General features: G+C 44.9%; 1 protein-coding gene across 2 annotated transcripts in view; it reads right to left on the bottom strand.

Annotated features, from left to right (window-relative positions):
* The window catches only part of LOC136850238 (sec1 family domain-containing protein 2-like), a 228,561-nt gene that overhangs the window by 76,796 nt on the left and 126,524 nt on the right, over positions 1-25,241 (bottom strand). For both annotated transcript variants that reach the window (XM_067123901.1, XM_067123902.1), the window contains exon 6: positions 4,343-4,515. In XM_067123901.1, coding sequence (XP_066980002.1) covers positions 4,343-4,515 — 173 coding nt within the window. The remainder of the gene's footprint in view (positions 1-4,342; positions 4,516-25,241) is intronic.

The following is a 25,241-nucleotide window of genomic DNA, read 5'->3' as shown; positions in this document are numbered from 1 at the left end:
ATTGTTTGATCTTATTACAGTAGAAAACATTCGTTTCCTAGCAGGATCATGCATTCCTCTAACTTTTAATTCTAATTCGGCTTCTTTTATAGGCATTCCAGTTCTTTCCTGAAGTAATTTTAATTCTGTATTGTACAGTATATATAGTACATACACTCCTTAGATCTTGCAAGGTGATTCTGTCCACAGTTCATGCATTTCGGTTCACCACACCTCCACTGTGTGGTAAGTTTGTCAGATCCACAATATGCACATATAGGTTTATTACAGCAATTTTTCTTTGTATGTCCATACATACTAAAGTTTTGGCACTGTGGTGGTTTTGGAACATACGGTCTCAATTCTCTGCTTTGGCCCATGGTTTTAATTTTTAATAAGGGTAATTTATGGCCTTCAAAATTTCATCTTTGCTATTCTCAGTGATTTTCCATTACTCTGTCTACTGGCTATGTCATATATCTCGCAATCTTGTACATTGTTTTACCTTTTTTTTAAGGGGATCCAGCAATATATTCTTTTCTATTGGTTCTTCATTATTATCAGGGAGTAGTATGGTACCCTGTACACTGTTCATATTGTCATGTTTTTTTTATATGTATCTTTAGATTGTCAATATTTTTTATACTTTAAGTAATTTTCAGATTGATTTTTTGTTGCGTTTCTATCAACCACATCTGATTTTTTATTTATCAGAATGACATTTCAGTAGTTGAATGTCGATTCAACATAAAGTTTTCTAGTTTCAATGCTGATATTTTCTTCTCAGTTTCTAAGGTCAGGAATCTTGACCAACTTCCACTCCCAAAGAGGGAGTCGAGGTGAGTGAGGGTTGGGTCTAGATATTTTTTTTTTTTTTTTTGTTTGCTTTGTACTGGACTCTAGGGTTCCAGTATAATTACATTAGGATTTTTATTTGACTTTTCCAGAGAAAGGTTGTCAGAGGAAGTTCCAGCAGTTGTCACCTGTACCAAGTCATGGCCATCAAAGGGCCCAGGGGTATTTAATCCTAATGGTCACTATTCATAAAGATTGTAGACGAAAATAAAAAAATAAAAAATATAAAAAAATAAAAAATAAAACCTGAAAACCTTCAAAAGATATCACCAGCCTTTCACAGAGTTTATTCTTCTAACAATGGCACAAGTGAGAACCAACTCCCAAATGTCTTCGTCCCTACCCTACCCCACAGGGGATGGCATAACATGATTATAGTGGCCCAAATGTGAGCCAAACCTGCTTGCTAGGACCGAAGGTATTACAAGAATACTATCATCCCCATTCTAATCATGAATGCCGAGAGTCCTATCCCCAGAACCAGACCCCCTGGAATCCGTGGTCCAGCCCTAAAGAATAGTTCCCCTTGATATCTCTCAGGTCCGAACATTATCAGGCAGTTGATGGTCCTACCACAGTTCCCACTATTTAGCTTTGGATATAAACCCAATCCCAGTTATGATATATTTTCCTATTTATCAGGTCCAATGAATTTTACCAAAGCGGAAAATTCCACAAAAATTAATTCAAAGAAATATATAATGGTCTATGGGACTCCTGGACTCAAACCTGGGAACAGATTCCTGGGGTTCAAGAGCCCCCTCACCATATCAAGGTGGTCCCAAATCAAGGGGGGCATATGTCAACAAGCAGGGGGGGGTCTTGTATCCATCCCGCTGCATCAGTTGACAAAGCAGGTATATGTGTGGGCAGTAGCTCACTTGATGGAGCTTTTAGCCAGATACATTCCAGGCAAGAGGAATGTAGTGGCAGACAAGCTCAGCTGCCAGAATCAAGTGATAGGGACAGAATGGTCCCTTCACTCAGACATTACGGAGAGGTTGTTTGAGCTGTGGGGGCTTCCAGCCATTGACCTGTGCACCACCCAGCACAACAAAAAACTGCAAGTCTTCTGCTCCATCATGCCAGACCTATGGGCCACTGCAGAGGATGCATTCCAACAACTGTGGGACAACCTTGATGTCTATGCCTTCCCTCCATTTTGTCTGATTTGCAAGGTGATCAACAGGGTGTTGATCATTCCGAATCTCAGAATGATTATGGTGGCCCCAAAATGGCCTGTGTTGTATCCCTACCTGCTAGCTCTGGTATCTGAGGCCCCGAGAGAGATTCCCCCCTGGCACAACCTTCTGTGTCAACCACATGTAGAGGGGTACCATCAGGTGGTACAGTCCCTGTGTCTTCACAGCTGGGACTATCCAGCATCTCTTGCAAGCGAGAGTCTTTTCTCGCCGAGCAGCAACAGAGATGTCTGGATAACTCAGACAGTTCTCTGCAGTGGTATACCAGGGAAAATGGGCCATCTCCTGTGGTTGGTGTCGTAGATGGGGTCTCTCTCCGGTCTGAGCCACTGTTCAGCAGGTCATGGACCTCCTTGTCTTCCTTCACCAAGAGAAGCTTCTCTCCATTTCAGCTGTAAAAGGCTATAGTGACACACTCGGTCTAGTCTTGCGCCTGAAAGTAGACATCTCCTCCTCTCTGGAGATTTTGCTACTGATGAGATTCAAAAGGTCTTGCCCTCACCAGGACCTCAGGGCCCCTAAGTGGGCCGTGACTCTCATTTTAAGGAGCCTGACTCCTGCACTGTACAAGCTTTTACGAGAGTCGTCAGCCAGGGATCTGACCTTCAAGACCGCCTTCCTACTTGCCCTGGCATCGGCGAGGAAAGTGGGTGAACTTCATGGATTTTCCTTCAATGCTTAACAATCGAGGGGATGGAGATCAGTTACACTTGACTTCGTCCCAGATTTCGTAGCGAAAACTCAGAGCCCATCGGTCCCTGACACCAGGTTCAAGTCCTTTACGATCCCCTCCCTAGAGGCCTTTGTTGATAATGATCCAGATGGCTTGCTACTATGTCCTGTTAGAGTGCTGCGGTGCTATCTTAAGAGGACTCAACATGACTCAACATCTCTGGCCTGAGTGTCAACAACTCTTCATTAGTACTGGCTTGCCCAAGAAAGAAGTGTCCAAGAACACGATTTCTTTCTGGCTTTGTGAGACAATCAGGAGAGCGTACACTGCAGCTGGAGGTGATGACCCCAGTACCTTCCGCCCAAGAGCTCACAAAGTCAGGGGCACTGATCCATCCCTCGCATTCCAGAAGATTCTGTTGGTTCCTCAGGTACTGAAGGCAAGGGTATGGTCATGACATACCATGTTTATGTCCTTCTACCTTTGGGACATTGCCCACAAATCCTTGAACACTTTTTCCCTGGAACCCGTGGTGGCTGCTCTAGTTGTGTAGCTTACCCAGCTCCTCTAAGAGGACAGGTAGCATCGCGCCTAAGGTGTACGGTTATGGAAGTGAGAGCGATTGTGTGAGTGACTGGCCTCTTCTCCTCCTCCTTCCTTGCCATCCTTCGATCTCTTCCTTTGGGCAGAGAGCAGAATTCGAGCCATCACACGCTGGAACTGGCGGCTGATGCAGGTAAGTTTGCACATTGAGCATCCGTTCTATTTTTCTATCTTTAGATTTATAGAGGCAATCCCGCTCCTTCTCTAGCAAGGGGAGGAAGGAGACCCTTACTGTCACCGATTCTGAAGATTCATCCTAGCCTGTTTTCATATGAGATTACGATTCTCTCACTCATTCAAAAAGGCCCAGAAGTCTGACAATTGATCTTGCAGTTTTTACACTCCGTTCAACATGTCAGAGGCACAGTATTCTTCCTTGCTCTATTGACCAGGAAGAGAAACCCAGGTGCGGCAAACTCCAGTCAGTTCAGAGACTCACTCAGATTCCTCCCACCAATAAGTGAGTCTTCCTTATGTAAAGGACCGAGGGTTTGTATATTGTTTAGTAACAAATGACAAGTTTTTAAAGTAATTTTTCTGACTATACAAACCTGAGGTCCTTTACAGTTTAATGCCCACCTCATGCCACCCCTCAATCTGATACCTGGGCCGAAAGGCAAATTAGAATGTTTACATCTGGGGAGGCACGGCTCCCACCTACCAGACAGAAGTTAACTGCCAAACCACCTTGTTCGAAAGTCTAACAGCTGTTCCAACTTTGCTGAAAGTAATTCCTTATGTCAAGGACCTCAGGTCTGTATAGTTAGGAAAAATACAAATTACTTTAAAAATTTGTCATTTCATAATGTAAGTACAAGTATATGACAAGCTAAAATTAACTTTTAGGATTAGTAACCTAAAGTAAACAGTTACAAGAACTATAAGTAATTCACAATACAAATTATGGGGTGGCGGCAGGCAGTGACAATACCCATCTTAGCTCAGTATCCATGATAGTCAATAAAATGTAAAAATAATCTGTCAGGTTATTAAAACTTAAAACAGATATACTTGAAATACTTTCACTTACGGATGAACGTGGCAAGTGGGAGCCATATTGACTGCAGAGTCCAAATTGTGACCATAGAGACGTGGCAGAAGTGATAATATTCTCTCCATTAATGTTTCACCTGCATGGCTAGAAGCATCAGCCAAGTCCAGAGTTCGATCCACAAACACCAGAGACACCTTGTTTGCAGCTGTCTATTAAAAAAAATACAAGAGAATTAAATGGATAAAAACAAAGACTACTTCTAATGAACAAGAAACTCACTGTGAATAAACAAAATCTGGTTTGGATGCAAAAAAAAGGTGAATAAAAATGTACCATCAAATACTGTATGAGATAATCCAGCCTCTTACACAGTGAGGGAACATGCAACAAAAAAACAAAAGTGGCACAGAATTTTACATTTTACTGGTGAAGGGCATGAAGGTCCAGTGGAAAAATAAAGATTGACAGTTGGGTCACAATCTTCATAGTTTCCCAGGATTTCAAAGCCAGAATACAGTAATACATCACACAAACAGAATGGGTAACAAAATCACAGTAATCCCTCAGTTATCTGGATCACCATTACCCGAACTCAACATTACAGTATCCAAAACACCTGGACCAGGGATCAAGGCCCCAGAGATATATGATATATATAAATCTTAAAATTTTTTTAAAAACTGCCCTTTGATGATTGGCAATGCTGTGCAGCCTCAAGAATGCTGGTAACACTGCCTACACTCGGACTGACCAGGCAAAGGTTTTTGGGGGTGGGGGAGGCTTCAAGAAGTTTCCATGGTTGTGGGCAGGGGTCAGGGGGCCAGATGGCTTGACACCATCGGAGAGGAGGGGCAGCAATGCAGGGTACAGGAAGGCCCAGAGGTGTTGTTTTGGAAGGTGGCTGGAGCTAGGGGAAGAGGGCTAATAGACCTGAATTGATAGAGCTTGTCTGGTTTCATGTTTTTATGTTTATGATATAGTAATTCACATTTTATTAAAGGATGTGTACATTACAGAGAGAGAGAGAGAGAGAGAGAGAGAGAGAGAGAGCAATAACCGAAGTGTGTTTACAGCGAAGTCTAAGCACAGTAACACACACACTCCTTCACTGTTTATTTATAATTTATGCTACAGTATTCTCGTTTATATTTTTACTAAATTTTCTCACTTTTTTATTCTTTCAAACCAAATTATAAATGCAATCATGTGCATAGGGTACAAGAGAGAGAGAGAGAGAGAGAGAGAGAGAGAGAGAGAGAGAGAGAGAGAGAGAGAGAGAGAGAGAGAGAGAGAGAGATATTGTCCTTACTTGAAATATCAAGTTATATTATTTATGAATTATTACAGAGAGAGAGAGAGAGAGAGAGAGAGAGAGAGAGAGAGAGAGAGAGAGTTATTCCTACATTAGATATCAAAAGATGGAAATTCAGTATTAAACTAACTATTAAATGAAATTAAAGTTCTTGTATTTTCATTTAAAGGTTAGCTTAATACATTACCCTTAAAAAAAGATATAAATGGTGTGACTCTCTCTCCCATTCCACCAATCTATTTTTAGAAGTCTTCTCAACCGCGTTTTTAAAAACTTCTTTATTCTGTCACTTTCTCTTTGTTCTGAAATGATCTATGTTCTGAAGTGCTCTATGTCTCTATGTTTTAGAACGGCACATTTACAGTTTGTAAATGGTACAGGTAAAATTAGATCAATTCAAAATTATCTACTGTACAGTTAAAGACATACAGAGAAACAGTAATATGTAGGTTGGCTAACTTCAAACGAGAGAGAGAGAGAGAGAGAGAGAGAGAGAGAGAGATAACAGTTGTCAGTTGTACTTCCAGAGAGTGAAATTTTTATGAATTATTACGGACACAGAGAGAGAGAGAGAGAGAGAGAGAGAGAGAGAGAGAGAGAGAGAGAGAGAGAGAGAGAGAGAGAGAGAATTACAAGAAAATTTGACCACTGATTAGCAACACTCCCTCCTTGTCATGTTAAATGACATGTCTGACAGCTTTTGCCTTCACCTCCTTCTTACAAAAGATGAGGGAAGAATTAGTTTGTTCAAAATAATAAGAATTTTGTAATTACAGTTTTATTATTATTATTATTTGAAAATTAGTACTTATTATTAGGTAAAAAGTTTATCATACAAATAAACATACCTGTATACATGTACCATAAAAATTCATCTCACTAAAAGAGAGAGAGAGAGAGAGAGAGAGAGAGAGAGAGAGAGAGAGAGAGAGAGAGAGAGAGAGAGAGAGAGAGAGAGAAATTACTACTTTTAATAATATTTAATGTTATTTAATTTACACATAAAAGCTTGAAAATTTATAAATTACATAAAAAAATTAAGCAAACACTCTTGCTGGGTTTCTCAGTGTTCGCAAATGTTCGCGTGTCTGTGAAAAACTCGTGTATGACCATTAGTTAGGTTCCAATGAAAAATTTGTGTGTCTGTGAATTCATGCAAACTTGAATCACACAAGTTTGTATTTGTGTGTTTGTGTGTGTGTGTGTGTGTGTGTGTGTATATATATATATATATACATATATATATATATATATATATATATATATATATATATATATATATATATATATATATATATATATATATATATATATATATATATATATATATATATACACACACAAGGTCTAGAGAATACAAGGTCTTCTCACGGCTGACCCAAAATTGGGATCTAACGCAGGTAGAGGTTGTGACGTCACACGGTCTACTCACGGTCCTTAGTAATCTCTGACTGATCACACAAGTTTTACAAACAAACACTGTAGGCCTTGTTTCCACATATTTGGTATTGATATTGTAATAAGCGGCCTTATATTTTTTTTTCTTGCTGCAATTTAGACAGTTTAAGTGATGAGCCAAATCTTGTGCACTAAACGGGTACTTTGAAAATAGGGAAAAATAGGGATCTAATTCTTCATAGATTTCCTATGAACGAAAAGTGTAGTGTCGCAAAAGATGGAGTTATGATAAAGGCACAGATGCTTTATATGAACCTAGCTCAAAAGTGCAATGTAAAGGTCAGACCTTGGAAACCGCTTATTCATTGTAATTTGAAATCGATATAACTAAAATTCTCCTATTTTAATTCACCATTAAGATAGCGAGCTGGATTTCCTATAGTTGGTATGGTTCATGACTTGGGGCAACAAATATAAGGTTATGGAATTCTGTAGGCAATGGCGTAACTAGGCTAATCCAACATTGTTAATCCTGCGGATTACTGCAGGGAAAGTATTTGCCGATGCTCCTCACTTGATAAAACTCATCAGAAACATCACTTTCTCAGACCATGGATCAGGTTATCGGACTGTAGGACTGCTTTACATTGAGTCAGGGAACCAATTAAGAAAAGTAAAGGTGATCTAATGACAACTCGAAAACTATTTGAAAAGCATTCAAGTGTTACAGGTATGGAGGGTGCGACAGTGAAATTAGCGTTACAGTTACTCTGCCACGTGAAACTCTCAAACACTTGGAGAAAAAGGTCTGATTGTGGATAGGCATGGGAGAGTGCAATCCAGTTCATTTGCCTTGTTGATAGTGGTTTGATTTATTCAGTTCTGAGTGCCTTTCGACAGAAAGTCTTATGGAATGCTTACGGGCTAATCTTAGAAACCAAATCAACACGGGATGCTTACGAGCTAATCTTAGAAACCAAAACAAAACATTGCAAGAGATGATACACCTATCCAGAACAATGAGAAGTCTGGGAGGAAAAGGACTTTACCCTTTCCAAAAGGGCTTGTGATATCTTGCAAAATCTCTAACGAACTTGCCAGGGATGTTAGGTGAAATTTTTAATATCATACATCTTGATTCATAGGTTGAATCGGGATGGACTGGAACACTTTTTTTTGACACGTAAATGGGTGCATGTCATCAGCACCCATCACCTGTTGAATTTACACTGAGTTTGAGCCCATCTCCTGGGAAAAGAGAGAACTCTATGAGGCGCCAAATACAATGTTGAAAATTGTATTAGCGATAATATGACTGAGGTCTCATTTTCTAACTTGATAACTAAAGAAAGCACTTCTTACGAGGCTGAAGAAACATCTCTTCAGAAAGCGTTAAGTTTTTATCGGCAATTTTGTTTCGTTTGCCAATGGAGGAATTGCAGGATGACAATGAAGACAAAACTGAAGAAGGAGGCATGCAATATGTGGGTGGTTTTGTAGCCCTTAAGTTTCCCGAATATGACTTTCTAGGAACTAAAGAACCGAAGGAGATGGCACAAGGATCGGCACTATAAGTAGAACAAATGAGAAGCTAATGAAACTGCGAAATTTTGGAGCATTTAAAATCGATGGAAAAGATATTTATTTGTTATCATTGTAAACATAACGAAAAAGTTGGTCACATAATTGTATAATTGTTAACCTTATGTATACAAATATGTGTATTTGAGTGTGAGTTTATATTAGAGTGAAAATGTTTTTCGTTTTTAAGTTCCAGTTGTAATTATTTGGATGAATACACGTATAGAAATGAATATGGTCAACATGTGCTTTGTTTCCTAAAAGAATGAATCATAATTTTAATATTAAAAGAGACAACAAGGAAACAGGAGAAAAGTTTTCCCATTACTACATTAACGAAAGCAAGTAGATGCACGCTTTTAACTCCCATCTCCTAACCGCATAATCCTGCGCGTGAGAAGACCTGTATTTCTAGACCTTGTACACACACACACACACACAGGCAGTCCTCGGTTAACAGTGGGGGTTCTGTTCCTGGCCAAGCGCTGATAACCAAAGAATTGTCAATAACTGAAACATCATAATAATTATGGTAGTAAATGGCGTTTCATGAAGTCATAAGCTCCAATAAACTGCTTACCAACGATGATAAACCACTTACCGTCGCCAAAAAATCTGGTTAATGACGTCATTAGCCAAGTGTAAAACCAAAATGCCATTAACGGATAGTTTAGGACTGCCTGTGTGTGTGTGTGTGTATATATATATATATATATATATATATATATATATATATATATATATATATATATATATATATATATATATATATATATATATATATATATATTGTTACAGGCTTACAGGGTGTGAGTACTGGGCCTTGAAATAATAATTTTAATTTATCCTTACAGGAAAACCCCTTGTAAGCCCATAAACCAGAGAAATGCAAAAATAACAAATAAATGGTAGGTCGCCAAATGAAAATAGGTTTCTTAACAGAAATTTATTAATTACAATCACAACATGGAAGAAATTGCCAATGAAACTGGACACTTTCACGAAGAAATTACCAATGAAACTGGACACTTTCACTGAGTAAGTTAGCTGGGAATTTACACAACAGCAATGACTGAGTGAACTGGATAACGCATTACAATTACGAATACTGGCCACGTGCAAATGGACCTGTGAGCCAATTAGGCAATAGTTCTATCAGCCCAGTGGTGCGGACAATTACAGGCAATCAGGAACACAGGCCTATGGCTATGCTGGTAACAGCACTGATAACACTCCTGGAATGAAACGATTCCAGGTAAGAATAACACTGAGATGATAGTCTCTATAATTGAATAAATGCAAGAATTGGAGGGAGATTCTTTTACTTTACATTACTTGCTAGCAAGGGGTGAGAATTATGTTACACGCTGTCAAGGAATTGCATATGGACTGCAGATACACTGTTTAAGTGGACAAGACAAGAAATTATTAAAGTAATGAAATGTGAGAGAGAGATGATAAAATGAGTCAAAGAAAATTACACTGGCCAACCAATCTCCCATCTGGGGTACATTACCTTCATTGCCTCTTAGGTCTGGATGTGATCCAAGTTTGCGACAACGTCCACGAATTGGTACTTCTGTCCAATGTGAATAAAGTGTGAGTTACAAAGTCACCCCGGCTCTGGGGTGGTCTGACAGAGAGATTACCCAATGTGACCGTCTCTTAGACTGATCTGTCTTTAACTGCCTTTATGGCATGACCTCTGTGTTTGTGAGATCTTAATTGGGGTTTGAGGCATCGTTTCAAGCCATGGAGGCAACTTTCACCTGGAAATTAGGAGAAGAGGCTTGGCCAGCATAAATGTCCAGAACTCAGTGGGTGGTAAATCTGCACGTGTTTTCCTTTCAGACTCATAAGGATCCCTCCCTGAAAAAGACACGACATTTACTGGTCAACGACTCACCTATCACTCGTAGGTCTATGGATCCTTCTCTCCCCCACCTGCCTGGCATATAGTGCCATAAGGGCTTAATGGTTAACGATTCAGTGGCAATATTCATAAATAAATAAATAAACAAATAAATATATATATAAGGGATTTTGACAAAGGAAAAATCTATTTCTGAGGGAGGCCCCGTGTCACCCGGTGAAATTCCATACTAAACACAATTTCTAGGTATAAATATTGCTAAATATACCAGAAAAAAAGCTTTCAGGAATACTAGAGTTACTACCCCAGATCGAGTGTCTTCCTATATTAAAGGCGTCGAGGTATAACCAGGGTGAGTGAAAGAATCACAACCACAGGCCACCTGGTGAGCATCCCCATGTCAAAACCCGGGAGGCGGGAAGCCGTACCAGCTCCACAGTCCTGCACTTGCATGGCCGGCAACTCCAGCGCCATCTGGACTCATTCCAGACTAGCACCACACAGGCTTGGCATGTGCCAGTGAGAGATCAAACCAGCTTCCTGGGAGGGTGCCGGGTGACACGGGACCTCCCTCAGAAATAGATTTTCCTTTGTCAAAATTCCTTTTTCTGAGCTTCGGCCCGATGTCACCCGGTGAAAATGTGACAAAGAGAATCAATACAAGACTGCCAAAGCTACAAAAGAAAACAAAGGTGATTAGAACAAAAACACACGCTATGAAAAAATGGATTTATTATGATATCTCATCAGGAATAGACTTAATAACAGGTAAATGCAGATTGGGAACAACACACACACCCAACAATATAAGACACAATGAAGAATATGTAAACTTAAGTCTAAAAACAATACAATGACAAAAATACAATATAATTAGGAATTGGAGATGAAAGACACCCACAATATAATGTTATAAACAGGTAAGACAAACTTAAATCTTAGAACAATAGGATATATACAAAATCAGGAATTGAAATTTTATGAAGCAAAATAAAAACTAACTCCAGCAGTACTTCTATCTTAATCTAAATTCACAGCATATCAAATCAATCACCAGACAAACAATAACCAGGGTAATGCCCAGCATCGATTACCAAGGGAGCAAGGCAGTGAGCATGATTGATCCAGAAAGGCATGCAGAGAAATAAATGAGGCAGGCGGGCAGGGGAAGGAAAAGGATTAAGGATAATTAAGGTGGGAATGACACTCCCCACAGCCACTATAGAAAAATTCAGGGCTTGGTGATTTTTATGTGGCGTTTAGCAAACACTAAGTGATTTCCATCCGTATACTTGAGTAAGTTCAGCGAATCCATATTATGAAAATAATTATTAGTAGAGTAGCTACCATACGGATATCATGAACCTTTGGGACTGAATCCAGTTTGGTTTGTTTAATAAAATACAGAATTTGCTGTCTTACATCGTTTCAACGAAAGGTTACCTTTTTCCCTGATAAAAGAGGACCCGACTTACACTGTGAGTTCTTTGTAGATAAGACTTTGCAAGGTATATACTGGACATAAGGATTGGTCCTGTGAGGAAGAGCACCACCTTCAGGACCACCTGTCTGAGGTCTTCATTTTAGCTAGGAACCTGCCAGTCAGAGAGGAGGACTTCTCGGACGGAGGAAATCAACATGATCATCACCTCTAGCGAGCGATAGCTCTAGGGAATTCTGGCACCTGAAGAAAGCTAATCGAAACAGGTTTTCCATATGAGTCGAATAGAGCATTGTAGTTATCAGTATCGTGACTAATTTCAGAACATCGTTGAGGAACCAGGTAACAGAATGTGGGCGTGTTACGACCTCAAGCGAGCGCATACTCTAGGGATGGAGGAGAAGTAGCAGATCTGTAAGGTCGATTTTTGAAACCATACTAAAAGGATTTTGACAAGGAAAATCTATTTCTGAAAATTCGATGTCACCGGTGAAATTCCATTATAGCACGAATTTTCTAGGTATAATATGCTGGATATACCAGAGAAAGAGCTTTCCAGAAGCTGGGGGTTTACTACCCAGATCGAGCGTCTTCTCTAGGGAAGACGTCGGTATAACGAAGGGTGAGTGAAAGATCACTACCACGGAGACTTACTCGAAAGATCTCTCCCTATCAAAACCCCCAGAACAGAGCGGTGAGCCGTTACAGCCCCTACACCCAAACACCCGTAGCTCAGCGACACCAGCGCCACCTACCTCATTCCATGCTAGCATAACCCCAGTTCCAGCATGTGCAAGTAGGGGAACAAAAGGTGAGTCAGGGAGAGTCACCGGGTAAACCTTACAGGACCTTCCTCAGAAATAGATTTTCCTTTGTCAAAATCACTTTTCTGGGCCAGTCCCGTGTCAGCGGTGAAATAGTGATAAGAAATCATATGAGCTGCAAACTATGAAACAAGGTAATCTGAAAAAAACATAAGTGCAAATAGTTTTAATCAGGAATCTCTTACATGGCAAGAACACTAAACCTAAGGCACATCAAAGAGACTTAATATAACGAAAATTAAGTCCCGACACGACAAGGAAGGCTAAATACTTAATACTACTAAGCATAACGACATATAAATTGCATAGGTTAAATGGCATATACAATCTTAAAAGCTACCACGTAAACTTAGCTAAACACATGAGACAAAAATCAAATGGAAATAAAATATACAGTATATACATATAACTGGAATTACATGGGCAAAATAAAAAACCGCCCAGTACCCCACAGCTTTAATCATAACATGTCAGATCAGTTTCCACTCAGCAGAGACAAGATACATCAATAGCAGGAGCCAGGCAGGGTGAGGCAGGTAACCAGGAGGATAAGCAGAGAGTAAATGAGGCAGGCGGGCGGAAAGGGAGGATAAGGATATGATTAGTTAAGGTGGGAGATGACACTTCCACAGCTATTATGAAAATTTCAGAGCTTGACGATTTTAAATGATGAGCGTTTAAACACTGAGGTGATTTCAACCCGTGTATTTAGATAGTTCTGAAGTCCATGTAAGTAATTAATGGGAAGTAACTATCGAATATCATGAACACTTAAGGAACTGAATCTGGGTTGTATGTTTAATAAATGCAGAATTTGTTGTCCTTACTTAGCATTCCAGTGAAAGAGTGCCACCTTTCTCCCTGATAAAGAGGACCCGACTTACTCTGTGGAGTTCTTAAAAGGTAAGATTTAAGTGTATAAACTGGACATAAAGACTGGTCTTGTGGAAGGCACCACCTTCAAGGAGACCACCTGTCTTTAATGAGTCTTTGTTTTTAGCTGAAATCTAGGGTCAGGAAAGGAGGACCTCTCCCGAGGACGGAGGATTCACAAAATATCACCTCTAGTGAGAGCCATTAGCTCTGAGATTCTAGCACCTGAAGCCAAGCTAATCAAAAATAAAGTCTTCCTTAACAGATCCTGATAAGAGCATTGAAAGTTGTCCATCTCTGATGCTAGCAAGGACGTCACTGAGAAACCACGTGCGGAATGTGGGGTGATACGGGTCTCAGACGAGCGCATGCTCTGGGGATAGATGAAAAATAGGAATCTGTAAGGTCGATTTTAAAGCCGTATAGAAATACTTTCTTCAGGGCTGACTTGGCTGTGGTAATAGTGGCCGGAGCAAGGCCTTTCTCAAACAGTGACCTAAAGAAAACTCCCTAAGTGTCGTCTCATGATTTTTGGCTTCAGATGCTTTCAGGGAAGGAGGCTAACTTTTGACTGCTGAGTCATACTGTCTAAGAGGGGAATCTACTATCTGATTCTAGAAACAGAGTATTGACAGGGTCAATGTTGCTCCTTTTGGGCTGCAGATTTTATAAAGTCCATAAAACTAGGGCATTCTGAATTCTTGAGAAACTGACACAGTCTTAGTTTGTACTGTCTGGTCAGTATGGGCTTGGGAATCCGAGGGCTCATAATCCCAGTTCCTGAAGAAGAGGAACCAATTGCTCTTCGACCCAATAGGAGGCTACTAGGGCTGGTTGACCTTTGAATGTCCTGAGTTTGTATGTCTTTCAGCAGTAAATTTATTGGAGAACAGATAAATTTTCTCAGTATTCCAATCTACTGTCGTGCGTCCGTGGCGTACGCCTGAGTCAAGTTCAGAACCACATAACAGAACTTGAGTTGCTTCTCCACATCGCCCGTTCAGAATCCACTTGGAGACCCGAACCTGGCGGCAAATCCATTTTGAAAGACTCTGTCCAGGGACCACTCGTCTCAGCGGATGGTCCTGGACAGAGGAATCCTACCGCGTTCCATTACTCCGCTGGGTGGGTGGCTGACAGGTGCCAGCAGTGCTTGTTCGCCAGGAGAAGATAGCAACCATTACTTGGTTTTACTCGGCTGATTTGGGCGCCCCTGTTGATTACAATGAACTACCACTCGCTGTCAATACCAGCCTGATATGAATCCGGTTGGGGGCGGATTTTCTAGAGTTGAAGGCCAGCCATAGCTTCCAGGGTGTTATATGGAACTGCTGAAACATTGTGACCCGTTCCTTATGCCTTTTGTTGCAGTGGGCCTCCCCCCCGGCAGGAAGCGTCTGTGTGAACAACCCAGTGCGGAGAGGAAGTGAAGCAGACTGACTTGGACAGGCCCTGACTGTGGCCAAGGCATGATCTTATTTTAAATTCGAGGAATGGGGGCCTTGTCTCTGGGCTTGACAATGAAACAACTCCATACACTCTGTTTATGTCTTTAGTTTCGCACCCAGAGGCAGGTCCGTCACTAGAGGCAAGTGAAGAGACCCAGGACTCTTTCTTGGGATCGGCAGGATGCCTGATTGATTTTTGAGAAAATTTCTGGTGAGATGCTGCTCCTCTTTCCTCCTGGGAGCGGGAGAGATAACGTGTGAGAGGACAGATCCACTGGAGACCCAGCCACTACAGAGCCGGGACTCGGAGTCAGGACTTCTCTCTGTTCAATTTGAAAACCCTACTTGACTCCAGGGAGATTTGATGACCATGGACGTGGCAACTTCTGACACTCCAGAACTGTTGGTGCCCAAATTATCCAATCGTCGATGCGCTACTAGGGATATCCTCGGGACGAGGTTGTTGAACTACGTGTCCGCCAGCAGGTAGATACCTGGGCGCAATGTGTTTAGACGAAGAGGCATGACCCTGAAGATAGGCTTGATTCCCGAGTCTGAAACGAGGAACTGAGAGAAGTTCAAGCAATGAACGTGATAATAAAGCGTCTGAAAGATCGATAGAAATTGGTAGCGGCTCCACGCAGATGAAGTCATTACCTGAGCTACGTAAGCCAAGAAATTTATCGCATTTGTGTAGAGATTTAGATGACAGATCCAGGATCCTCTTTGCTGATCGGTCTTTTTTCAGGAACAGTGAATAACCTGCCTTGAAACTTTAGGTGCCCTTGCACCTCTTTTATTGCTTGTTTGTTGAGAGCAATTCTGCCACGTAATCCTGTAGGATTGTTGATGAGGTGGCTGGTAAAACCTGGTTAGAGGAGGAGGGTCCTTGATCGGCTCCATCCTGAGCCTTTGGACACAATGCTGTGTGCCTAAGGGCTGAAGGTCATTGCTCCTGAACCAGCCTGGGCGACCACCTACCTGTGTTCTCTCAGTGGGAGGAGGCGGGTTTTGTTCCCTCTACCGTCAGGTTTTCCTCTTGGGGTGTAGTGTTGGCTTTTTCCTCTATGAGGGCCCTGCCTCTTCGCTGCTGATCCTGTTAAGGCCGTGAAAGTATCCACGACCCTCATAGGTGGGGTTGTATGCTGGCGAGAAGCAACATACGGCGCAGCAGGAATGAGCTGGTTGGACCAGCACATACTGAGGTGAGCCTTTGAGGTGGAGGGCACGTGCCACTGCCGAGACGGGACAGCTTGAACTACAGCCTGATGGTGGGGCCTCTTAGCCTCCTGAAACGCGTTTGCTCCTCTGCCGTCTGAGGGCATGTAGATTCTAGAGGTCTTGCGCTTGTAGGCAGAAATGCCTTGCTGCGAGAGCGCAACTCTGAATTGGCCCTTGTAGCCTCAGCCATAACATTGGTAACCTCTTCTTCTGGGAAAGTTGAAGCCCCCAGATGTCAAGGCTCTTTCACGAGCTTATTAGGCCGTGACAGATAGTGGCATCAGCAAAATTAATTTTCTACCATTCCAGTCTGGCCATGATGAATTCGGAGTCAGACTGAAAGCCAGCTAGCAGGGACTTAACCAAGACTTGAAAAAATGGCTGCGTCCGCGCGGGAGGCGGCATTGGCTTCCGTAAGGCAGGCGGGTTGGGGACGGGCTGTGGTCCGGGCATCAAACTCGCCTTTAGATTCCGGCGGCAGGGAGCTGTTCACTGAACTGGCAGGAAGGGGTCCAACTTCCCACAGTGAAGGTGGGCGGAGCATCCATCCAGGCTGCGTCACTTCCGGGAATACCAGGGAAGTGGGGTCTGTTTCCCTCAGCTGCGGTAATGGATTACCTTCAAAGCACGCTCGGGCCGTAGCCAGAGCGACTTTGTTCAAACAGGGGGTGGGTAAGTTGTCTCCCAGGGCAAACATGGTGAAGTTGCCCTTGAAAGGAGTCAATTTTGTGTTGTCTACCTGCCACTCCGTCCAGAGTCGCGGGAGGCCAGCAGGCTGGTCCCTGGAATGATGACAGTCTCCTAGGAACCTTATCAAACGTACTTATGCTTCTCTGTTAATCTTACGAGAAGCCTGGGTAGAGGCAAGAGATCGGCGAGGAAGAATTCTAATTCACTCCAACCGTCTCGTGCCAAGACCTTCAATTGTAAGTTTGCCATCATGTTGGATGGCCCGGAGGGCGAAACGCCAAGGGTTACCGACATCGAAAGGCGGGAGGTCTGCTGTGTCGGGGATGACATACTGGGGTTCGGCTGGGGGTGGTTGAGCCATTCCCGCCAGTATATTGTCATAATTGGCAAACTTTTCGGAGATCTTGTTGAACTTTGTGTCAATATCCTCCGTGAACCTTTTAAATAGCACACTAGCTTCGCTGAGGCCTCGCGTCAAAGCGACTGGCGAGGAGGGCTTGGTTTTGCTGCCCTCTTACTCGCGCCTTTGCCGGAGGAACCAGACTTGCTCCCGGAGGCTACAGGTGCTGAGGCCTTGGCCTTCGACAGAGGAAAGGCAATGCTTTCTTGGAGGTGAGGACTTATGGCCATACCATGCTGCAGTCTTCAACTTCAACCCAGGATAGCTGATGGGCTCTATCACCCAGGAAGAACTTCACAAAACCTGTAAAGGAAGAAATGGAAGAAGCTGAGGGGTCAAAGGGGCCCGCCCCGGCAACCTCACCTACCTCGCTACTTACCACCTGGTCCTGTTCGGTATTCATAGGTTCCAGGTCCCCAGTCCAAGCGGCGGCGTCCTCTGAAACCTCAGCGTAGAGGATATCCACTTGGGGTGGCTGGTGCATCCGGATCTGCTGGATGATGGGGTGGCAGATCTTCTGGCGTCTGGCGCCACCCGTGTGCGAAGGTAGAGCAGGGTCCCTCAACCGGCGTCGAGGGGCGTGGGCTTCCCGACGGAACATTTCTGCAAACCCAGCCACCCAGGCCGGAGATTCCAGGTGACTTCTTGGAGAGACTCGTCTCCTGTAAGAAAAACCAACAATTAGCCAAGAACGAAAAAACAGTCCGAGAACCCGTAAACAATATTCAATGAGGAGCGTAAAGCGGAGAAGACTGTCACTGCCGACTCATCCTGGGCCGGTTGCGCACAAGCGAAAGCAAACCTCCCACAACCATCAGGGTGCCATACTGCAGATCGTCGAGGGCGGACCGCACAACCAGCGTGGGTCCGGCTTTCACGTGAGCAGTAAAGATTTGTTGTAATGACGGTACACCCCGGCTCCTCTGGCGAACAGTCTGTAAGTGGAAAAAGTATGAACCTACCACTCTAAGCAATCTAAGAAAAGCCAGCAGGCCGGGAATTTCAACTACAACTGGAATACCCGGCGGAGAAGAAATCCCTTATCATAAACTAGGCCAATAAGCTCTAAATACACAGAGTGGAAGGTAAAGCTTCCAGACCGAGGAATACTCGGAATGAAGAATGAGTTGTAAGACTCACCGCAAGTTGCCAGTAAAAATAGCGGTAAGACCCGGTTGTAAGCCGGACTCACGTATATATATAAATGAGAGGAGTGTTCTGTTAGATAAACCACATATCTAAATATGTATATTCATAATAACATTAAACAAAGTGATAGTACAAAGGGCAAATGCTCCGGAGACGGAGGATCCATCATATATAATTATGAATCCCCTTCTACTTACTTCCCCCTTAAATAAAGTGGGCAAGATGCTCGTATATACATAACATAAGCCAGAGCAAGTATAATAACCCAGCCGTAACCCGGCGGGAGAAAGAAGTGTGGGATAGGTGTTGAATGCGTTAGAAGCTCACGAGTAAACAAACCACCAACACCAACACAGCGATGCTAGGGACTGTATGGGAGGAGCGAATCCCTCCCTACCAAATGGAGTCCTGAACTCGGAGAAACGCCATCTAAGCGTCACCTGCACCCAGTAGAGGCAAGGCTGGAGGAGAGGAGAATGAGTGAGGAGAGTGGTAGGCTACGAAGAAGAGAACAGGAACGGAAATATATCACCCGCTCAACTGCACATACCACTCCAGAAAAATGAAACTTAGGAGGGTGGCCTACTACTAAGGGAGGGAAAGCGACCAGAAGCCTCGATACTTGACTCCTGCCTAGGCAAAGCCTAATAGGGACTAACCTAGTATAGGCTAGAGAAAATGGAAGGGAGTGCCCGGAGGAGGAGAGCAAACGGGAGAGAAATTTTGTGCCGAGGAACCAGCCGGGATCGAAGGGGCAAGAAGGCGATTAGCCTAGAGGCACATCCAAAGACTCTATTCCCCCAGGAAGGAAGAGAGCTAAGGGGCTCACTCGCCACCAAAAACGACCCTGGAGGAAACAGCGGCAAAACTCCCCTCAACCTGATGGATCTCATGCCAGGGCAAGGGGATGGAAGCAAAACAGCCTGCACTAAATAACCATCACACATAAACATGGAAACAAAAATGTGCTCAATAGGGTGCATGCCTATAGAGGAAGCAGGTTAGATCTGAGGCTGCCACCACCACGAAAGGAGAGTAAACAATGAATAAAATAAATTAAACAGAGAGCACCATCGCAGAATAAAATAATTAACTAATACAGACTAAAAATAATAGGAGACCCAACCTGGGGGGGTACCTGGGCAGGCATCATACTCAAAAGAATTGATAGGCCAATAATATGTAGGCATTTCCTTCGAAGGGAGACTATGAACCGCCAGGAGGAGAACCATGGGGCAAAAATAAGCATCTATAACGACAAGGAGACAACCCCAGCAGAAAGAACTGATGAGGTCGCCTGCGCTGATTGACATGGCTGGCGAGGAGGGCGCGTGGCGTCATAATAAGATCTCAATATTTATAAAAGACAGAATATAACAGCCAAATATAGAACAAAACCCCACAATAAGATGAGCACTTAACTTGGAATGGTAAAGCTGCTTTCGATGACATGGCGAAAGATGTCCTAAATCCAAAAGGCCACGAGCACTGAAAAGGAAAAAGAGTAAGCTATCGTGCTAGAAAAATGGAATGAGGTAGGTGGCGCTGGTGTGCCAGGCTGGCGGTGTTGCAGGTCTAGGGGCTGTGGCTCACCGCTCTGTTCTGGGGGTTTTGATAGGGGAGTCTTTGAGTAAGTCTCAGTGGTAGTGATCTTTCCTCACCCATGCGTTATCGACGTCTTCCCTAGAGAAGGCAGCTTCGATCTGAAATTGTGCTTAGCTTTCCTGAAAGCTCTTTTTCTCCTGAGTATATCCCTAGCATATTATACCTAGAAATTCGTGCTATAATGGAGATTTACCAGCTGACACAGGACTGGACTCAAGTACCTTCTTTAAGGCTGATTTAGCTGTAGTAACAGTGGCGGGGCAGGGCCTTTCAAACAATGATCTAAACAAGTAACGTTAGGTTATTAGTCATAGATTTGAACTAGATACTAAAGGTGCTAATTTTTTGACTGCAAGATCATACTGTCTGATAGAATCTCTCTTAATAAGATTCTAGGAGAAACCAAGAGTGTTGACAGGGTAAATGTTTGCTCCCTTTTTGCAGCAAACTTTATAAAGTCCCATAAAGCCAGGGCATTCTGAATTCTTAAGGAAGCGCACAGTCTTGGTTGTACTACTTGGGTCCGAGGAAGTCTGGGTTTGGGTATCTGGTGACACTGCAACGAGCTCCTGGAGCAGAGGAACCAGTTGCTCTTCGGCCAATAAGGAGCTACCAGAGCCTAGTTGTATGAATGACCTGAGTTTGTGCAGTACTTTCAACAACATGTTTGTGGGAAACAAGTAGATCCTCTCCCAATTGTTTCCAGTCATAGTCGCCATCATGTAAAGGCCTGAGGAGTTTGAGTTGGGACCCACATAACAGGAAGCTTGTGATTGCTCTCCGTGGCGAACAGATCCACTTGGAGTCGAACCGGTGGCAAATCAATTGAGCGATTCCCATCCAGAGACCACTCCGTCTCCAGCACGGGTGGTCCTGGACAGGATCGCCCTGCCGTTCAGCACCCCGCTGGGTGGGTGGCTGACAGATGCCAGCCGTGCGCCCTGTTCGCCAGGGAAAAGATAGCTACCATCACCTGGTTTCTGTGACCTGATTTGGAGCTGCCCCTGTTGATGCAATGAACCTGCGGCGCTGTCCAGCACCAGCCTGATGTGAATCTGGCCGGCGGGCGAGTTGCCAGGAAGTTAGAAAACACTGCGCAGCTTCCAGGTGTTTATATGAAAATGTTGGTATTGCCAGACCATGTCCTTGAACTTTTGGTTTGGTGATTGCCCTCCCCAACCGCTTAAATAGGCGTCTGTATGTGGATACTAAAGCGGGGAGAAAGTGGAGTGGGACAGAGCTTCGACAGGCCACTGGCGCCCATGGACCATAGTCGAAACACTTGTCTTCAAGGTCGGCGGGATTGAAGAGACTCTGTCTCTGAGCTTACGACGATGGTTCGTCTCGCCACACTCTTTATATCTTTTAACCGCTTTTAAGAGCAGGTTGTCACTGAGGCAAACTGAGAGGAGCCGAGAATTCTCTGTGGGTGGCGGGATGCTGCTTTGTCCTTCAAATTTTCCTGGTAGCGGCGGCTGTACTCGCCCCTACAGCTTGGATGGCGGAAGGATGGCCTGGCTCTGAGACAGGTCCCACTGGAGAGACAGCCACTGAAACAGGACTCCGAGTCAGCAGGACTTCTCCCTGTTCAACGAAAGCCCTAACGACTCAGGAACTTAGTCACTATGGCTGTAGCCTTCCAGCACTCCTGTACTGTTGGAGCTCAGATTATCCAATCGTCCAGGTAAGCCGCCGAGAGATCCCCGGGACGTGGTGCTGAGCGACCAACCATCAGTTTCGTAAAAATCTGGGGCTATATTGAGTCGAAGGCATGACCCTGAAGGAGTGAGCTTGTTTCCAGTCTGAAACCCAGGAAGGAGAAGTTTCAGCGCCAACCGGGAGCGTGATATTGGCGTCTGAAAGATCGATAGAGGTGGTGTGGCTCCTGCGGCAGTAGAGTCAGTGCTTGAGCCACCGTAAGCATGCAAGCTTAGTGGCATCTTATGTAGTGATTTGAAGCCGCGTGAATCTAGAATCACTCTTTGCTGATCAGGTCTTTCTTTGGAACAGTGAACAACCTGCCTTGAAATTTGAGGTGCCTTACTTCCTTTATTGCTCTCTTGTTGAGAAAGCTTCATCACAAATCTGTAGGGCTTTGGAGGTTGGTAAAATCTGGTCAGGGGAGGATCCTTGATCCCGCTCCAGCCCAGACCCTTGGAAGCACAATGCTGTGTGCCCAAAGGACTGAAGGACCACTGGTCTCTAGACAGTAAAGCGACCACCTACCTGACTGGTCTCCAGTGGGAGAGTAGGTTTTGTTTCCTCTACCACGGCCTGATTTTCCCCAGGAGGGCCGATCCAGCACACTCTGTAGGGCTCGACCTCTGCCCCTTGCGCTTCTAGGCCAAGGCCGGTGAAAGACCCACGGCCCTCATGGGTGGGTTGTACGCCGGAGAGAGCGTGCAGTGTTTGCAGCAAGGGATTGGGCTGGTTGAACCAAGCACGTACTGTTGGGGTTGAGCCCTTGGAGTGGAGGGTTGGCCCACCATGAGACAGGACAACCCTGAACCACTGTCTGGTGTTGAGGGCCTCACTGTGCCTCTGAAACATTTCCCAGACTTACTCTAAGAACGCTACTTGAATTCGGGAAGATTAACCCCAGATGGAATCTTCGCGGGCTTGTTAGGCTCATGACGAATGAGTGGCATCGCGAAGATGAATTTGCGGCACTCAACTGCCACCATGAAGTCGCTGGGTCTGACTGAGCCCATCGCAGGATTTAGCCAGAACCGCAGAGCGAAGCTCCTCTGCACAGGAGATGGCGGCCGCTTCTGTTAGGCACAAGGAGTTTAGGGCCGGCAGCGCTACGTGCCTCAAACTCCGCCAACGAGAGAGCTTCGGAGTTTAGGAAGCTGTTCGCTGGTGAGAGGGCGCTGAAAGCGTCCAATTTGCCCACCATAAATGTGGTGGGCGTCCTTCAAATTTCTCACCTCCCGGGAATACCAGGGATGTGGAGTCCGTCTCCCTCAGCTGAGACGAGGTTTGCCGTCGAAGCAAGCCTGAGCGTTGCAAAGCAAGTTTGTTGGGCAGGGGTGGGCAGCTTGTCACCCAGAGAAGAAACATGGTGTGATTGCCTTGAAGGAAGTCAATTTCGTGTTCTCTGCCTGCCACTCCGTGAAGTGCGCAGCAGAGCAGATTGAGCATGGTCCCACAAGGGAAGATCCGTCTCATAGGAACGCCTTGTCTGAGCGTATCCAGGCTTCCTCCGTCAGCCTAACGAAGCCTGGGTAGGGGGGCAAGAGATCAGGAGGGAAGAACTCCAATTCCTCCAGACGCCTCGTGCCCAGACCCTCGATGGTCAGAGTGTCTTCGTGTCGAATGGCACGAAGAGCAAAACGCCACGGGTTACCTACATCGAAAGGAGGGAGGTCCAGCGGTATCAGGGATCGTGCGCGGGAGGCGCTCCATGGGCGAGCCATATCTGCCAGCAGAGTCTCCTGACTGTGAAGTCTTTCCGTAATTTTGGAAAGCTTCGCCTCCACCTCCGAAGAGATGCGTTCCAGCAACATCCCTGCAAACGCCTCAGGGTCAAAGGCAGGCTGGCGAGGAGGCTGGGTTTGGGCGCCCTGCCTCAGCTCCTTTGCCCGAGAGTGCTTTCAGTTTGCTCCGGAGGCCACCAGGTTCACAACCTTGGCGCCGGCCGAAGGAGATGCCTTACGAGAGAAACGAAGACTTATAAAGCGCTTCGCCTTCCACGATCTTCAATTTCAGCAGGGACAACAGATGGGGCCTTGTCCCCCAAGATGGAAAGACTTAGTGAATCCTATGAAAAGAGGAGAACACAGAGGAAGATGGGGGAATCAAGGGCCCACGCCCACGCTGCCTCACCACCTCGCTACCTACCCCTTGGTCCAACTCCGTATTCATCGGCTCCAGGTCAAGTCTAAAGAGGCGGCTGACGTCTTCCAGAAACCTCCAGCGTACAGGTCCTCTTACGGGGTGGCTGGGTGCGACCCCGGATCTGCTCGGAGTATTAGGAATGGCAATTCATGAATATGGCTGCAACAATCGAGGCGCCGGGGTGAGAGGTCCCTCCAAACTAAGCGCCGAGGACGCTCACGGTTTCCCCGACACGCGTTCCTTCGAACTCAGCCAGAGCGCGGAGAGACTCTAAGGCCTCCTTCTTGGAGGACTCGTCAATATAAAGAGGCAGGGAATCCAGTTCACAACATATTGTGGCAAAAAGTCACGACCTACAATATGAGCACATATCAGACTGAAAGTAAGCGTGAAGAACGAAAGTCAGCTTACCCGACTGGAAATCCTAGACACCGCTGCACAGGCGAAGCACCACCATAACCGTCAGGATGCTGAGCCTCTGAATCATCCCAGCCGGACCACGCACAGCCAGCGTGGGTCCAGACACACCACATGCCAGCAGTTGTTTGATGGCGGTGCACGGCTCCTCTGCTTGCTGATCTGTAAGTGTAGAAAAGTACATGAACCTACCACTCTAGAAACTTAGAATTGGGCAGAGCGCGGTATTTTCAAACTGCTGTGCGGGTACTCCGGCGGGAAGAAAAACCCCCGTCAGAGATGAGCCTACCCAGTAGTAACTATAGTGGTAAGCAAGCTAACTCTCCGACCACCGGGCTACTCCGGCGGGCGATAGAGCTGGTCGGCCAGGCCCAACCTACAAAGGAGGATGCAGGGTGCAGCGGAACCAAGGGTGGGACACGGACCTGTAATAACAATATGTCCCAACTTGGCGGAGTAGTGCTTGGAACAGTGATGTATATGCATATATAAAATACGGGGATGGGAACGAAACTGGTTAATTCCGCCATACTCCGGTGGGCCACCCCTCGGAGATCCCAGAAAACCTCAACCGTAGAAGAACAATGGTAGGGTGAGGCTAACAAATGCTCATAGAGACCACAAGGGCGGGCGCCAGTCAACCCCAACTAGTATCTCGAGCATGGCGAGCGAGGAAGGGAAGAACCAATAACCTAAGAATATTGAAACCTGCTCGATCCTAGGAGAGCAGGTTAGTGCCAGTGAGCCAAGCAAAAGCCACTGGGGACTTGCCTGGGAGGAGGCGAATCTCCACCAGGTAAAAGGCCACAACTTCGAGTGAGCAGCCAGCTGACGTCACCCGCGCGAGGAGAAGATGACAAGAA

This window comes from Macrobrachium rosenbergii, chromosome 21, assembly GCF_040412425.1.
Source record: "Macrobrachium rosenbergii isolate ZJJX-2024 chromosome 21, ASM4041242v1, whole genome shotgun sequence".
Lineage (NCBI taxonomy): Eukaryota > Metazoa > Arthropoda > Malacostraca > Decapoda > Palaemonidae > Macrobrachium > Macrobrachium rosenbergii.
This window is presented reverse-complemented; position numbering and strand designations above follow the sequence as displayed.